General features: G+C 42.9%; 1 protein-coding gene across 1 annotated transcript in view; it reads left to right on the top strand.

The window, feature by feature from the left end:
- LOC110956129 (calmodulin-binding transcription activator 1-like) overlaps positions 1–17,500 on the top strand; it is a 54,748-nt gene that overhangs the window by 14,441 nt on the left and 22,807 nt on the right. Inside the window, 2 exon segments of the mRNA XM_022201439.2 lie at positions 12,780–12,847; positions 15,549–15,684. Coding sequence (XP_022057131.2) covers positions 12,780–12,847; positions 15,549–15,684 — 204 coding nt within the window.

Here is a 17,500-nt window from a genome sequence, read left to right as displayed (position 1 = left end):
CAGGTGTCTGAGGTAGGAGTTAGTGTTGTCTCTGCTCTCCTCTCCTCTTTCCTTCCCCTCCCCAACTGGAAGCCCCACATTTTCCTCCTGTTCTATTTTCTCCATGTTGCACAGACCCACTATTTATCTTGCCCACTATAATTTGACACAAAATATTGTTAACTGGAGACACAGAAATATATTAAACAGTGGGAATGTGTGACTGTGAGTGTGGGGGTGTTGCGTTTGTGCCTGAGCTCGTTTGTGTGTGCTTGCATGCGTGTGAATGTGTATGCGTGTGCATGTGTGTTTGAGTTTTAACTTCCTGTTAGATTCCAAGCCCAACCAAAAGAACTGAATGGCCAACAGTGTCTGCTGTAATAAGAAGCCGCGCTCTGCAGCAGAGACAATACTTTTTGTATCCTTGGATGTCCCCACGTAGAACCTCTGTAATATCTGAGTCTTGTGTAAATTAGATTTAATTCATTGGAGACAGATAAAGCATTAAAATGTGTACGTGCGTGCATGTGCATGCACACGTAGATGGTCCTTGGAGTCCTATTTTGAGAACTTGAACAGTCTGTGTAGAGTTTTGTTTCGATAACTTTATAACTGTATTTCTCTTTGATAACTTTGTGCTTTGCAAGGCCTGTAGGAGTCAAAGATATTACAAAGCACCACAAGGTAATTTTGCATGTTTACATTCCAAACTAACAGCGAGTTGGAAGGAAAACATCACACTGCAAATCAAGCACAACAGGTCCTGGAAACCCTTTTGTTTTTGATGAGCTTTTTCTTTACTGTCTTCTTTTTTCTGACTTAGTAATATATGGAGCTTAGGGACCTGTAAGGAATATGCCTAGTTCAGGAGTTCTGAAGTCAATACATATTTCATTCTCTCTGTTCATGCTTACGAAGGTAGGTTTCCATCTAACGTAATCTTAGGTTTGATGTAAATAGTTCTGCCAAGTCCAACTATGCATAAAATGATATTAAAATAAAGCAATAATATGAAAATGTCTGTAAATTCTTCTTCGCAAGCAATTGTTTGATCAAAGTCTGAAGGTATATTTTTATGGTGTGTAGATCATGCCTGCCATTTTTTTCTATTAAATGATCTATTAACTATTTTACAGATTTGCCGATTAATCTAAATTAATCTAAAATTAAGGATTTTTACATGAAGAAGAGTGCTTGTACCAGCAAGCTGAATGCACGCAAACACTCATTGTCTCCATCAATCAAAGTAGAATAAATCCAGATTCTGGCCTAAAGATTTTCTGAAAACAGTTATTCAGTGGAAATTCTAAGACAGAAAGCAGGCAACTTTATGGCTTTTTGAGAGTATTCAGCAGCAAGGACAAAAGATATTAAGGAGCTCTCACTACTAATGAATAGTCAACACTTACAGTGGTTTTGCCTTTTTTTAGGGGATGCATCTGTCAGAATAGCACCTGTGTGTTTTCTACATTCCTGCTGCTGTGCCGCTGAAATTTTGCACTGTGTGCAACTGGCCTTTTTGTTTTGTGACAATTTACAGTACTCCAATTCTTTCAAAGCCCTGTGTTTTTGGAAATGTTAACATTGAACTGAGAACTGGTTCTGCTGCAGCCTCCATTTTCTTGAACTGTGGCACTGAGGACAGCCGACTAATGACCAGAGACAACTGTTGTCATGATGCAGCAGCTAAATAGGATTATGATAGAAACACATTTTGCGATTTACAATGAATGTAAAAATATTAGAAAAGAATTTAAAAAGTATGCTTTCAATTATAATACTGATGACTACACATTGAAGTAGTCCCAGCAGCTCTGCTGCAGACAAATAATGAGAGAGCATCTTGAGATAGGATCATACCGGCTCTGACTGCTGTCACCAAGCTGATGCTACGACCCTTGAGCGCTCAGAACTCAGATCACACCGATCTTCAAATTCAACCTTCATCTTGATCTCACCTACACACCTGTAAAGTTTCAGGACTGACGTTACCAGGATGACAAAATCTGTCCACAGACAGGCATAGAAATGCATAAACAACCTGCCAAAATGTTCAAAACCACCTTTGTGGTAGTTCCTGTTTACAATAAAGACTCACAAGGTAAAAACAATACCAACTACACTATTGCAGCTTCGGTAAACACAGGTAGCACCCACTTTTTTGTGTTTGCTGATGCTCACTCTGTCTCCAGACACACATTTATTTAGCATTAATCTACTGTAAATTCATATCATAAGTATGCACTGAGCATATCTGTGGACATCTGAGACTGCATGAGTTCAAAATGAGTCATTTGAGAGGTTTTTTTTTTTTTACAGACATTTGATACTGCTTCATTGTTGTGTAAGGATTATGGAGTTGTCCACTCAGCAAATGTGGGCTGGAGCTGTGTATACAGTGTGAAAATAAAAGATAGATATGTGTGAAACTGTAACCTACCTTCTGTTCAAACTGGTCAACAGCTTTTTCGTTATGTCACATGTTTGGTTGATATATTTAAAATCTCTCGCACTGCTAAGCCAAGCCTTTCTGAAAATATATCAGGCAGACAGTTGTGCTATACCAAAACAACATATGGATCAGTAACTTCTCAATTGCCACCTAGCATTTAATTTCTCTCCCTCAACATGAATTTCGTGTGCATTTCGCTGGTGGTATTTCTGCTTCGGTAGTGTCTTTCTGCAAATTTGCTGTTTCTAACACCATGTTGATTCAGTTTGTACAGATTTTTCCACACTGCATATTTAGTCAGATACAAATTATGATTAAGGGTTCTTATTTGTAGTGTAACATAATATTTGTATGTCTGAAATTAAAGAAACAAGAGTATGGACAAATGTTTGGAATGTTCTCCAGTGAGACAATACTTGCGAAGTTGCTTCTCTAAGTTTTTACACACAGCATTATTAACTGCCTATATCTTGAAGCTAATCCAAGAAGAATGAACTTACTAACTACAATATTTATTACTTAAGCAATCAAAGTTCACATACCTATTCGCAAAGGGACTACAAAGTTAATCAGACCACATTTGTTTATGCTCTGTAAAGTTGCTGTGAGGTCAAATTGTCAGTTTGGTTAATGTGATATTGCAGGGATCTGAGTGTGTTAGCCTCATAAGCTTCAACCCACTAATGGCCACTTGCAGGCTTTATTTTTAATTAAAACTGGTAAGATTATGTGGTTGTTAAATTGCATTGTCAGTGCAAGATCAATGTTATTCAGTGCAGAGCAAAAATGCAGCATAACAATAAAAAAGTCAAATCGCTATGGTGGATTCTGAACACTTTAATTTATTATCACTTATTACCTATTTGTCCATTGCTTGTTTTAGTTGATAAAGGAGATGTGTGTGTGGGGAATGGTAAATATGAATATTTAGTAGTGAATGTGAATTACAACCACGGAGTTAGCTAATGTTTAACGTTCACTGGTAGGCATTTGTCGAGATAAATGTGTTACTGACTGTGTTTCCTTGTTAATGAGTGTGTGAAGTCATATTGTCGTGTTGTTCTCCTGCCGTGTTTACTGCACACTGTGAACAGTGTTCCTCAACAGGTTTGTGGCCTCATGGAGTTTCTCTTTTAGTAAACTCTTTAACCCCTGAGCATTCACCTTGTTTTTACTACAAAGACTAAAAGACTGGAAGTGTTTTGTTTGCAGTGATTCAACAAGTGCGTGTACTTTACGTAGGTGTCAGAAAAGCTAAGAAGCAACTGATTTACTGTGCACGTACTCTTTTTACAAAGAACTGTTGCTGCAGCTATTATAGCCATCTATTGGTATCTGAAAATCATTCACACCATTTGAATCGTGAGGCCTTGTGCTTTCAAAAGACTATGGCCGATCCCATTAAAATCCCATTAAAAATACAGCAACGGAATTTTCACTCTGCCTGTACTTGTGGGTGTTAAGTGGCTCAAATCGCAATTAAAGGCTTTAATTTTGAAGCAGACATATGTAGGTTTTTATACATTAGTATAATGTCTGAGGATAGTATAATTTTAGTGCGACAGCTCATCATCTGCTTTACAAACTGAACAAGTTGTGCTCTATTCTCATGCAACAGTCACACGATAATGTAGATCAAATGCTACAGCATGTTTGAAAACCCACCAAACATGACTTTCACCTTTGGCTGTTTTTACGATGGCATAATTTTACTTAGTTGGATCTCCTCACAGATCAGTTTATTACAGGAACCTAGCCAAAGGGGTAAATTGGCTGCCTACAGCATCATATCCACAACAAAACATACTGAGAGGACTGTGAATCTCATGGTGCTGTGACTAGCATTTTCCGCTAACATTATCCTGGAAATGTACACATTGACACGATTTATCCTGGGACGTGTATGCATTTACTGGTAAATATATGGTTTCCCACATTTACAGCAATAAAGGGCGAGATATTTTGTAGCGCGTGTTGCACTTTCAGTGTGAGTTATGATGTCTGAGCAATTCCATTCAGGGCCCACAGCATGAGTCCGGTCTCCTATCAGGCAGCAGTTCGATCCAGCATCATGTACTCCTTCATCTCCCCCGTCTCTATCCTCTTCTTCCTCCCTCTGCTTCCTCCCCCTTGCTGATGTATGGAACGTCTACTCTCATATGGAGTGTGTTTGTAAAAGTCATGGTAATCAAATTTCACTGATTCCTGGGGGATTAAACAAGGTGGCATTTGTGTGTATGCGTGTGTGTACTCTGTCTGCATATACAACATTAACTATGCACCAAGTTGTGTATTGTAATGCAGCTGTGTCATTAGTCTAAGACCAGCTCAGCTGTAATATATCATCCATCATCTTGTACTCTAAGGAGGCATCTGTATGTGGGATACTGTTGCTGTATTTGCATACCGGTAGAGCATATATTTTAATTGTTTCAGTGTACAATATAAAGTGATGGGTGGGGGCATAATAAACACCTAAAGCAAAGCACCTCACTTGCCTCACAAGCAGCTTGTGACAGAGATTGAAAGTCGTGTCCATTTATTCCATCGGGTGTTTGACAGTAAAGTTGCTGACAATACTGCAGTCTTCTTTGAAATAGCTCTCTAATACTTTAAGTAAAATCACTCTTAGATTATTACCCAGTGGAGGTGTTAGCTCACAACTCCATCAAACAGGAAAAACATGGCAACAGCAAGGTTTCCCCGCCCAAGAGCAGGTATTACCTCGTGTTAAGCCTAACTGCACAATTACATCTTGTTGGCAGTACATATATTCTGGCGGTATGTTTATAGGTAGCTTGCCAGCTTGCAAGTCTTAACTTTGTCTAAGGCGCAACATCAGCATCACTTTTTCAGCGAGACTTTCAGCTCCAGTCTCCGCCTGCTCTAAGGTGTCATTGCATGTTGAACTAGGCAGTCACAGTCCATTACAGTTCATATGAGGTGGAAAGTTACCAGGACAGCCTGCGAGGCGATGACTGATGTCTGTCTCCTTTTCAATCTGTAAAAGTGCATTAAATTAGCAATTATTAAGTAGCTTTGCCAGAAATATATGCATTTAATGGATGAAAACAGGCAGATTTGAGCAAACAAAATGTCTCCCGTGGGCAAATGGATATGCCTGCCATCTAGTCTACACATTTAAAATGCTGCTTATATTTCTCATCTGCTTCTCTTATTTATTTATATACATGATTCTTACATTATATAGAGGTATAAGTTAAAGATAGCAGACATTCTTTAGCGCCCACTGCATTAGTCACAGTACTTGAAGAGAAGGTGATGACACTGGGCTCTACCTTGTGCAATGCATCATCACTGTAAATATACCATGAAGAGGAGCCCCTTTAGATCTATTGATACACTAAACCGTACCGTACACTTAGAAACTATTCATGGCAATGCACACGATAATCGGGTTTTATCACTCACAGCATCCCACAGTTCATGTGCTTTGTCAGCCATAGGTGAGTACAGCCTGTCCTTCATGCAGCGGTTTCAGGAAAATGAAAGTCCTGTAGAAATTTCAGGATAGATCAATGGCTGAATTCAAAATGAAACAAATCCATACTATTTACCACAAGAAGCAATAAAGAAATTCCAGACCCTGCCCAAATTCTGCTGACTGCTGTTTTGTGGTTATGTGTTTGTTCGATTCAACAAGAAATGAATAAACCTTTCTTGGATTTACAAAAATAATACATTCAGGCAAAGAAAAAAAAAGAAACACCATCATTTTAATAGTGCAGTTGCAGTAAAAAATGAATTCTGTAGGGAAGGAGTTAAATTAGATTCCTCGTCTTTATTCCGTTGCTTGTGGTATTGTTTAATTGTCAGTAATCGCTGGCAGTTGGCCGAGTAAAAGCACATCATTTGGTTAGCGTTTAAAAAGTGTTATTTCTCAGCAAGCGGTGAATTTTGCTCATTCACTCCTTGAATCTTTGAAGCACAAGCTGGCAATCATCAGAATTGGGAAGACATTTGGGACTGTTTTATTAAACCATGCGAAAAGTATATCACATTTCGCAATACCCTGAAAGAATGAGTGCAGGTCTACAGCCCAGGGCTTCATCCGAGGCAGGCGCAGATCAAACTGCACAACGGTGGAAGCCAGTCACTGGAGCAGGCTTGATAACCTTTAATGTTTACTTTTGCTTATGATTGTTTTAACTCCACCCGCCCCTCTCCCGGTGTGAAGCCTCCAGGTCTGTTGTCGGTGGAAAAGAAAAACCCGAGATTGCAGACAATTTGTACATCTGTAAATTGATGCTTGTCTTTGGCAGTTTGTTTTTGAGGCTTGAGGAGAGTTAAATATGCATGGCTTCAACATGGGTGGCTCCAAGTTTTTTTTCTTCCCAGAACAACAAACAAATGACATGAAATCTTTATTTGGCAGAAACAAACAGAATTCTGAATAGATTTTTCTGAGAGAGAGAGAGAGAGAGAGAGAGAGAGCGAGAGAGAGAGGACTCCACGTGAGCTCCAGGAGTTAACTAGATTTGTTTGTTTCTTCTGAAATGGAGCTACAGTAATATTTGCTGAGAGCACACATACTGAACAGGTGTGTAAACTCACACAAACACACATGCACACACATATGCTCCCGTCTTTATTTGGTTGAGGAGGAGACAAACCTAAAGATCGCCACGGAGACCCATCTTTCAAATTTATTCATTAAACTCCCAAATGCTCCCCTTAACGAATGTAATTAGAATATGGTAATGAGAGAGGGCTGAACCAGGGAGTGTTATAATACGCTTAGCAGCACAGAGGGAGAGAAGAAGAGGAAGAGAGAGAGACAGGGAGGGAAATAGAGTAAGGGAGTTAGAGGAGAGAGAAATGGAGAGACTGACTGACAGGGTGCCAATTTATGTCTTGTTGTAAACAAGTATTTATGCCAATGAGAGGTGGCACACACTTTCTTTCACTCCCCTCTCAGCGTCTCTCCCTATCTCTCTCCCTCACTGTGTGTGTGTCTCTCTCTCTCTCCTTAGCATACCAAGCCTCCTCAATAACAATAACATCAACAATAGCAGAGCAGAGATGAGCCTCAGAGGGCAGAATGACTCACAGTGAGATGAGGCATCAGGGGTTAACACAACCACTGGAGACTCCGTCATTGAGACTCTCTCCTCCTCGCCCTCTCTCCCTGCCTTCTTCCGCCTCCCACCAGCAAACACACATTCATCATTTGAAATTTCAAATGCATCTGTACATCTGTGTATATGTATGTGTGAGCGCGTGCGCCCTTTTTCCTGGTTAACTTTGTGGGAGTTTTTTGAGGACTCTGACAGGCTTTATCCAAGACGCCCGAGCTCAGCGGGGGTCTTGGCATTGTGTTTGACACCACACACCTGTTGCCGTCTTTGATGTGTTCACTCCCCTGCTGGGAGAGAGGGGGCCGTCTCCTCAAATGCAAATACAAGGCAGGAGGAAGAGGACAGGTAAGGTAAGCAAGAGAGGCGAAGTCTTAGAAAAATATGATTGATGTTCCTCCGGTGGATTGAGGCCGACTCTTCCTTGCTCTCAGGTCCCTGCTAAAAAGAGTTTGTGCTACTTTTGCATACTGCGAGCGTGCATGTGTGTGCCGCCACCTTCACCATTTGGACCTCTGTAAATTGCCGTAAGGGAGATGAGAGGGAAATGAGAAAGGAAAAAAGAAAAAGAAGCGGGGGGTTGAGCTGGAGGGAAGAAGGGGGGAGAAAGTAAAGAGGTCAGACCAAAAGGAGAGGGAGTGAAGGAGAGGGGAGAGTGACTATTTCATTATAAAGCCATCACTCACATGGGCAGCAGCCACCACGCAGACTCTTCAGAGACCAAGCCTCTCTGGATCTGCTACATACATGTGTGTGTGTATACACTCTTTCATGCTTGTGCATCCTACCATGCATTATTTTCTGACATGGGAGATATTTTGCATGCATGCCTGTTGGAGTGTGTGTGTGTGTGTGTGTGTGTGTGTGTGTGTGTGTGTGTGTGTGTGTGTGTGTGTGTGTGTGTGTGTGTGTGTGTGTGTGTGTGTGTGAGAGAGAGTTGCGGTGCGACAGAGATGAATGTAAGGCACATGTCTCTTTCCCAGCCAGGTGACAGGGGTGGGTTCCTACTGAAGGTCAGACCTTATCCTCCAATGATAGACCTGCATTAGATGTGTGTGTGCAGTGTGTATATACGTGTGTGTGTGTGTGTGTGTGTGTGTGTGTGTGTGTGTGTGTGTGTGTGTGTGTGTGTGTGTGCGTGTGCGCGCGCACATGCATGCACACGCACAAAAGCATGTTTACCTGTGCAGTATGTATCACCGGGAGAACAAGCGGGTAGACAGACAAAAGCCAGGACAAGTTTTGTTCTTATTTTTTATTTTTTTCCACACAAGCGACTTGGTGTATTAGCGGCCCATTTGTATGCATGTGTGTACAAGTCTTTTATGTCCATGGACGTGCATGTGTGTGTTGCTCAGTGTGTGATGAGGTGTTTATATGATAAACACAAGGCAAGCTTGAGAGGAATTCTGATCAGGGGCTTTGCAACAGTTGTTATGGAAACAGCATTAAGCAGTTGTATTAGCCAGTTGAGGTAATATAAAGGCTGTTGAAAGTAACACACAGTGGGGAGCGAGGCAGTTTGGGAATATAATACAAACTACACATTATTGCTCTGGTTTACAATAGACTTGATGAAATTTTATTGTGTGGCTAGAACCGAACAAAATTATCCTTGTCATAACTCATTGTCTGGCTCTGCGTTGAGAGCTACACATTTTAATTAGCCAGGTTAGAGGAGCATAGTGCAAACAAGACATTATTGGCCTGGTTTACAATAGACTTCACATCATTCATGTCAGCTTAAGGCATAACACAACTTTGTCTGTGTTCACGTTTCTCTTTGCAACATAATCTTTAGTTCGTAGTCTTGAGAAAAGCAGCTATTGCTCTATGACATTGCTGATTTTAGAGGTCAGTCAGCACTGTTTGAATGTTACACAGAGGGATGCTGAGAGACCAGGCCTGTCAACAACTGTGGACAATAACATACCCAAAGGCACCTCTCAATTTTAATGGATTATTGATTATTACAGTTCAAGTCAAATTTTATTACAAAGTAGGTTTAGCATATAGCCACCCTTGTTATGCCTAATTTATATGACGTGGCTTTGAAAGAGAAATGTGTGAAAATAGATCATAATCAGTGAGGTGTATGCTGAATAAATGACTGAGATAGTGATCCTGATCAAAATACGAGATAGAGAAGCTTGTAGTTTGCAAAAAAAAAAAAGCTAAATAATAACAGGAGGCAATTTTAGATAGAGTGTCTATCAACATCAGACACTGACAGGGTTGTTCTGGGAAGGAGAGAAGCGGTGGAGTTGCTCTGGAACAAATTACAGCATCAGCAGACCTCTCCTGGTAATGCTAATGCAGTTCTTTCCCCCACATATGTATACAAGACTTAGCACGCTCAAGGAGAAAGGCAGATAGGGATTCTGTCGCTGAAAAGGACACTTCAGTTTGTTACCTCCTGTACTGCCAAAATAAACTGTTCAATGCCAGATGATTTCTGTGGTGAGAACCAGCGGCAGCCTTCATTCGAGGCACTTCAAATGGATGTGACAGTTCCAGTTTACAGACAGCTCTGTTTTCCCCAGATCTCTGTCAGGGTGATGCTCATCATTAGACTTCAAACGTGCGCACACATACACACACATACACATGCTCGCACACACACTAGCCTGTGGCCAGACCCTATAACGGAATCTCCCTGGGGAAAGCTCCTGGATAAGTCTGTTGCTGTGTAGGCGACCCACCACCACCACCACTACCACCACCAAACCCTACCCTCCCTCCTGTGGAAATCTCCCTGAGGCCTGTGAGTGTTTTTGAATGTGCTCGTGAGTATGTGTGTGTGTGTATATATATATCTATTATATATATAGATAGATATGTGTGTGTGTGTGTCTGTCTGCTTTTCTCTACGTGCCACCGGTTTCTTGGAGGGAGATGGTCTCAGTGATGCGTGAGTGGGAGGCTGATTTCCCCAACTGCATCGCTCGCTCCAATCTAACTTCCCACTTATGCTCACTGCTTTGTTAGAAATTTCTTAAGTAACTCTCTCCCTCTCCTTCTCACTTTCTCTCAGACGGACAGGAATAGGTGTGTGTTGGGAAAAGTGTGCGCACGCATTCATCTGGGCCCGTCGGTAATGTATTATTACATAGACTCACACAGACATGCAGAACGTCTGGGTTTCTAGAGTAGATCCCAGGAGGAAGGAGCTTGTCCCTGTCCATGTGTCTGGCACAACGAACACACACGCACACACACTCACGCACACACACACAGACACACTATTCCTAAAGGGTCAGTGTGTCATCAGGCATGCTCAAAGCGCTCCATCACCGCTTTCCACGGAGACGATAACTGTGACTTCCTGAGAATCGACCTTCACCATCTCACTTCTGTCACTCTTCACATGGGCGTGTGTGCTGGTGAGGGAGTGAGTTTGTGTGTGTGTGTGGGTGTGTTTTAGAGTGTGTGTCAGGCTGCCGTTTCAGCTGACTCTTCTGTTTCTGGCTTTTTAATGGCTCTTATGGGGCAGGCCTTTAATTGCAAGTCTCTCTCCCTCCTTCTTAATCCTCCCATCCTTCTGTCTCTCCCAGCCCCTCGTCTCCTCTCTTCTTCTCCTCTTTCCTCCCGCCTCCCACTGGCTGACAGTCACTAGGGGAGCCCGAGTGCCTGGCCGGAGCTGTGGAGGCCGTATAGGATATTGACTTGCTGCGGAGTGGTTTGGGAGGAGGAGAGGTGGCTGCCTGTCACAGCTAATGAATAGATGCATAAATGAATGAGGCACTCCTTGTGTGTGTTTGTGTGTGTGCGTTGTCGCGCTCGGCTTTGGCTAAAAAAACTCGTCTGTGTGCACGCCGTTGAGCAATTTTATGTGCCTCCGACAGACAGACATTAATAGCGGCCAGCTTGATAGTGATAATTATTAAGGGTGTGATAGCAGTCCCTCCTGCACACACATACATATATAAATACATATAAACATGCAGGACGAGGCAGCGGGGGGGGGGGGTTGGGACGTGGGGATCGAATGGAAGATACTAAAAAAACAATCCAGTTAAGTGCCAGCACCCTCCAGCTGCTCTCTCTTTTCGTCTCTCCCTGCCTTTGCTCCCGTCTCCCCTCTTTGTCCCCCCCTCCATCTTGTCTGATCGGTGTGGAGCTGGAGTGCTCTCACGCCAAACTGAGACAAAAAAAAACTAAACTCATGCACGCACACACACACACACACACACACACACACACACACACACACACACACACACACACACACACACAAACACAGGAAAGAGACAGAGAGGGAAAGAGGGAGAGGAGGTCTGGAGAGGAGACTGTTGATCTGAGGGGGCAGATGAAGGAGTGTTGGAGTGTTGATGTCTTCTTCACTACTGCTTTGTGCCACATTTCAAACGCTGATTGCCTTAAGAGGACAATTTACATTTCATAGTCTTTCACAACAAGTGGGTGAGATGGGAGTCAGCGATAGATAGAGAGGGAATGATGTTTCAAGGAGGAAGCCAGGGGTGAGAGAGTTCACCCAGCAAAGGGGAGAAGGCAGTGTAGCGTGAGCGACTAAAAAACACTAGATATAAACAATAGTTTCTTTTGGCTGTGTCTTCTGTGTGTCTCTGTCTGTGTGTATGTGGACGTTTTGTTTTTCCTTACTCTTGGTAGAATGCACCTGTATGATTTGAACTTTCTTTTTTCCTTATTGGATTCATATAAGTGTGGAAGAAGAACAGAAGTAATGTGGAGTGGTGGAGAGCTGAGGAGATGAAAAGAGAGCCGGAGGAATTAAGAATCAAGTTAGGAGCAAGCTTTATCTAACGGGAAACTGTGAAACTGCAAACTGCAAACTACAAGAAAACTTTTCCTATCAGCGCACTCTCTCAGCTAGTGTATAGGTCTGCACCCCCCCCCCCCTCCTGTGTCAGTGAGTGTGTGTTTATGTAGCATGTGTGTGTGTATTTAGGAGATAGCTTTTCCTCCCCAGTGGAGGGAGACATCGGTGTGTCGGTGAGTGTGATTGGTTGTTGGCCCTGAGGGTCCGTCCTCTATATCTGTCTCCTGACTGGCTGCTCTGTGACCAATCAGGCGCCCAGACCTCACCGTGGCAATCAGATAGTGACACATTCTCTATGGGCATCGGCAGGTCATCTGGAAATACCTGTTATGTTTTATCTCACTGTGACACACACACACACACACACACACACACACACACACACACACACACACACACACCGATGCACACACACTAATATAACCTTTCTGTCTTGTCTTTGTCTCTCTAGGAGATTGCTGCATATCTCATCACTTTTGAGAAACACGATGAGTGGCTGACGACATCGCCAAAAACCAGGTGAGGAGAGAGCAGACAAGGATTTCCACACACGCACAAACACAGCATCGCTCAATCAGCTTGTGACTCACATTGGTTTAATCTCAATGACTAAGTGCCTGCGTTTGATTAAAACATTAGTGATGTACGTCGACTGCCTCCAAAGGGTCCTGCTAACGGCCTACTCTACATGTAGAGAACGCTCTAGAACATGGTTGGACTGTAAAGCACCTAGTCAGCTGGAAATGGAGTATTAATGAATGTAAATGTATTAGGATAAGTGATGTATAATTCAGAGATAGGAGGGTGCAGGGGGTTTAAAGGGAGGGGGGAGTATGTGTATATAAGATGGGGTGTGAACAGGGATTCACATGCCAGAACTGAATATTCATCGATCCGAATGAGCCATAAGTAGCTCTTTTCCTAGAATCAGGAGAGGTTATATCCAGGAAAGAAGGCAGGGAGAGGGGGAAGCGAAAAAAAAAGACCCAAGTAAAGGGCACTTTGAATTATTGATAGATCACCTTATTGACATTTACTTTAGTTAATACAGATGTAGGTATAATAAAAAAAGAGAGACAGAATGAAAAATGAGAGACAGACAAGAAGAGGGACGGAAAAGAAGAAAGAAAAAGTAAAGTTAAGTAAGTGAAGCGGTCACCTCATGCCCCCATTTCTGATTACTGACACCGCTGAAAGCCCCAGGTGATGCCTGTGCGCTCCTATTGTGTGAGCTGAAGGACTCTTCTCAGGAGCAGCCGGAGGCCAGTAGTGCAGTTTATGTTGTGGATGGATTTCTCATTGATTGGTTGTGCTGCCGTATAGCCTCAGCCTCCCAGCAGCAACAGCAAGCAGCAGTCATATTGGTGTTATTGAGCAGCAGTTAGATATAATCCCATTTACACATGACACGAGGCACGATTAGAACAGATTACACCTAATCCCATCAGATGGAAAGGAGCTCAGCTAACGGAGCCAGTGACATTTATGTGCATGTGTTGTTTTGTGCGTGAGTGTGCGTGTGTGTGTGTGTGTTCAGGTCCACATGTGAGTTTGCACACTTGCGGGGGGCCAATATTAAGATAACAATCAATGACCTTCATTTCTCCCCAGACTGAAATACCTCATCAGTTTGAAGTAATGACTGTTACCTCCTCTCTCCCGCTCCTCTCGCTTACTCCTCCTTCTCTCCTCCCTTACCGGACTCACTCACTCACTCACCCACTCTGTCTCTTCATCTTGCCGTCTTTCTTTTTTTTTTTCCCACTCTCCTCCCCTTGCCTTCTCTGTTTTTGCTCTGCTACACTGTGGAACGGTGGAAAAGCTTTTTATATCCCACACATCACAGCCCAGTTACAATCAATAGCATTTATGTCTGCTTGAATCAGAGGGTTTACGAGGAACATGGGCACCGTCCGTGAGCACGTAGCTCCGCGCACGCACATATACATATGAACACGCACGCATTCGCCACCCACACACACACACACACACACACACACACACACACACACACACACAAGCACACATCTGATCTCATCCATCTTCTCCATAACATAATTAGAATCAGCAGCTCTAAGATGACTCACGCTGCTCAAGACAGAGACTAAACTCGGCTTTGATCGGAGGGTGGGGGTCTCCACTCCACTAAGAAACTGGCAGGCTCACCCCAAAACAGAACAGATTTAAGGTGTCAAAGAAAATCAGCTCAAAGTAAATTCAATTTCACTACACACAGTGTTCTGAGTAAATTGCAATCATCTCAGTCCATATAGATGTGTCTACATCAAAATCGGAGAGTAGAGGAGAATAGAGGAGAGTACGAGTAGAAAGACAGGTTAGGGTAGTAGTAGAGGGAGCAGACGAGATGAGTAGATGAGAATAAGTGGAAAAGAGAATGAAGGGACTGGAGAAGCAGTAAAGAGAAAATGAAGAGATACTATGATAAAGAGTAGAGCAGGAGGACAGGCCTGTGTGTTCGTGCCTGCACATGACTATGTGAGAGAGAGCATTTGTGAGTATATGTTAGTTTATTGATTGTTAACGGGTCTGTTCTCTTTCTGTTGTCATGAGATAAGGCAGAGAAGCATTTTTTCCTCCTCCTACACACTCACAAAGTTGCACGCACACACACACACACACACACACACACACACACACACACACACACACACACACACACACACACCTGTCCTTAACGTTTTAAAGTGTAATGATTGATTGCCGAGCAGCAGGTTTGACATTGAGCCCGAAGAACACACGGCAGTAGGTCCTGCCATATCTGATATCACTATAGCATCCCTGCCTTTGTACATGTGTGGCTGCCGGCGCGTGGCTGTGTGTTTTCAAATACACCAGGTGTATTTGAAATAGGACTTTAGAGGCCAATGTTCCTGCTGTGCCAATAAATCACCCTGCTAAAATATTAACATGTAGGAGCGTGCATCTATGTATGGGAAGGGACCGGCTAGCGCGACTGTGGGAGAGTAACACTGACGTCATCGTGTAAACCAAGAACATGTTTTTTGCCGGTTTGAGCTGAGCAATGCAGGAGAATTTTGATACTATCCACAGTTTGAAATTACAGCGTGAACATCATTTTTTGGTCAGTTTCCATGGAGTTTCAAACACATCGCCACATTTACTCTGCGTAATCAACATAATGCAGCATCAAGTTGCGCGCCTGTGTGTCTCACTACGTCTCTGTCTTGTTCTCTGTCAGGCCTCAAAATGGCTCTATGATCCTCTACAACCGCAAAAAGGTGAAGTACAGGAAAGATGGCTACTGCTGGAAGAAAAGGAAAGACGGGAAGACCACCCGAGAGGATCATATGAAGCTGAAAGTCCAGGGAGTAGAGGTGAGAGGCTGCAGTGGAAAAACAAGTCGATGATCTTGTTTGCCGCCGAGTATGGTTTCACTGCCAATCTTGTCTTTAACTTACTCTTCTTCACTTTGAGGAGAAACATATGTGTAACACAAATGAACACACAAACACACAGGAGCTGAAGCTACAGGCCAATTTGTGACCTGAGAGCGAGTGGTGCCCCTCTTTCTTTTCCTCCCTCCCTGCTCCTGTCCCTGTCTCCCTTCCTCTCTCTGTCTCCCTCTCTCTCTTTCTGAAGGATAAGAGTGTGTTTGGCCCGAGGCCAGGAATGATGTCAATGCCTCCTTCAGCAGAACAGAGAGGGGTATCGATCCAGTCTCAAGGCAGCGTCTGTGCATGTGTGTGAGTGTGTGTGTGTGTTCGAGTCACATCAGCCAGCTCAAAATTGATTATTCAGCAGGAATATACCAAGAGGTGAGAGGAATGAGCATGCATGTGTCAGAAACAGAAAGAATGAGGTGGAAAGGAGAGAGAAGGAGAGCCTGTGAGGAGGCACATGGATGTTCACAGAGGGCTCAGTAGTTTTGCATTAAAGGTGAGCTGGAGACAGGAGAAAAAGACACAGACGTAAAGGGAATAATTGAGATCAAGTATTCCCATCTGTACCTCTATTATTTACAACTCCTCACTCGCACTGACATTCATCTCTCACGCATTTGTCTGCAGCCGTGCATGGATGCACATGCACAAACATGCACACATACAAAGGCAAGTGTTTCTCTCGCTGGTACTTGGTCAGTAATTGTTTGTGTCACCTCTTCCCAGGACCCCTCAAGCAAGCAAGTAAGCAGTGTGTAGAGCAGGCGCTGGGAATGAGGGAATGAGCAGAGCAGCGAGATGAGCCGAGGGAAAGAAGGAGGATGGGGAGAGGCAGGAAGCATGAGAGAAAAACATAACCCTGGATGGAGAGCCTCCTCATATCGAATGGAAATATATGGAAATGCACTCTGCCTTTGGCAAAACACACTTTAGATAGAGGGCGGGCTACTTCTGAGAAGAGGCAAAATGGCGAGAAAATATAAGTGTGTGTGAGTGTGTACAAGAAAGAAAACAGGGCAAGTTGTAAGTGTAGATTATATACTGCCTGATTGCTTAGTATTTGTGTTTGAGTTCAATTTTGTCTTTAACAACAACCACTATATACGTGTGTGTTTGTGTGTGTGATTCTTGATGTCATTGCACTTGGAAAAAGTGGCAGCGGTGACCTTGATAGAAGGCTTTTCTGTCATCATTTCATCCCTCCACTGTCAGGAATCATAACACTTACTTCATTAAAGCCAGGTGTCGAACCTCAGTACATTTTGAACATCACATAAAACGTATCCGCAGCACAGAAAACACTGAAATCAGACTTTAAATTCTCGTATAAACTTTGTTTGTTGTTCATTTTTTCTTTGATCACATATTCACTGATTTAAATCATAATATTCTCATTGCTCTGCAGAAAAACATTTTAATATTCTCTAACTTAAGATATTGAAAACCCATGGAGCGATGGTATTTGTTCAGAAACTCGCGCTCTGTACTGGCACCAGTATTGAAATATTTCATACTCAGCTTCAATACTTCATACCACATGAAATATTACAGACACTCTGAAGTTGTGCAAATCTGTGTATCACCACACACCCACACACATGCACAAATTTTGTCCATACACTATGTATGCCTCCTCTGCTGGATGGAGTCCATTATGAGCCTCCTTTGCTTCATTTTGTCCAGATTTGATGCTACACTCTCACTCTGTGAATTTCCTCGCCTTCTCCTCATCTTCTTTGTCCTCTTTACT

The sequence above is a fragment of the Acanthochromis polyacanthus genome, chromosome 5 (genome assembly GCF_021347895.1).
Source record: "Acanthochromis polyacanthus isolate Apoly-LR-REF ecotype Palm Island chromosome 5, KAUST_Apoly_ChrSc, whole genome shotgun sequence".
NCBI classification, from domain to species: domain Eukaryota; kingdom Metazoa; phylum Chordata; class Actinopteri; family Pomacentridae; genus Acanthochromis; species Acanthochromis polyacanthus.
Note: the sequence above shows the minus strand (reverse complement) of the source record. Positions and strands in the feature narration are given on the sequence as shown.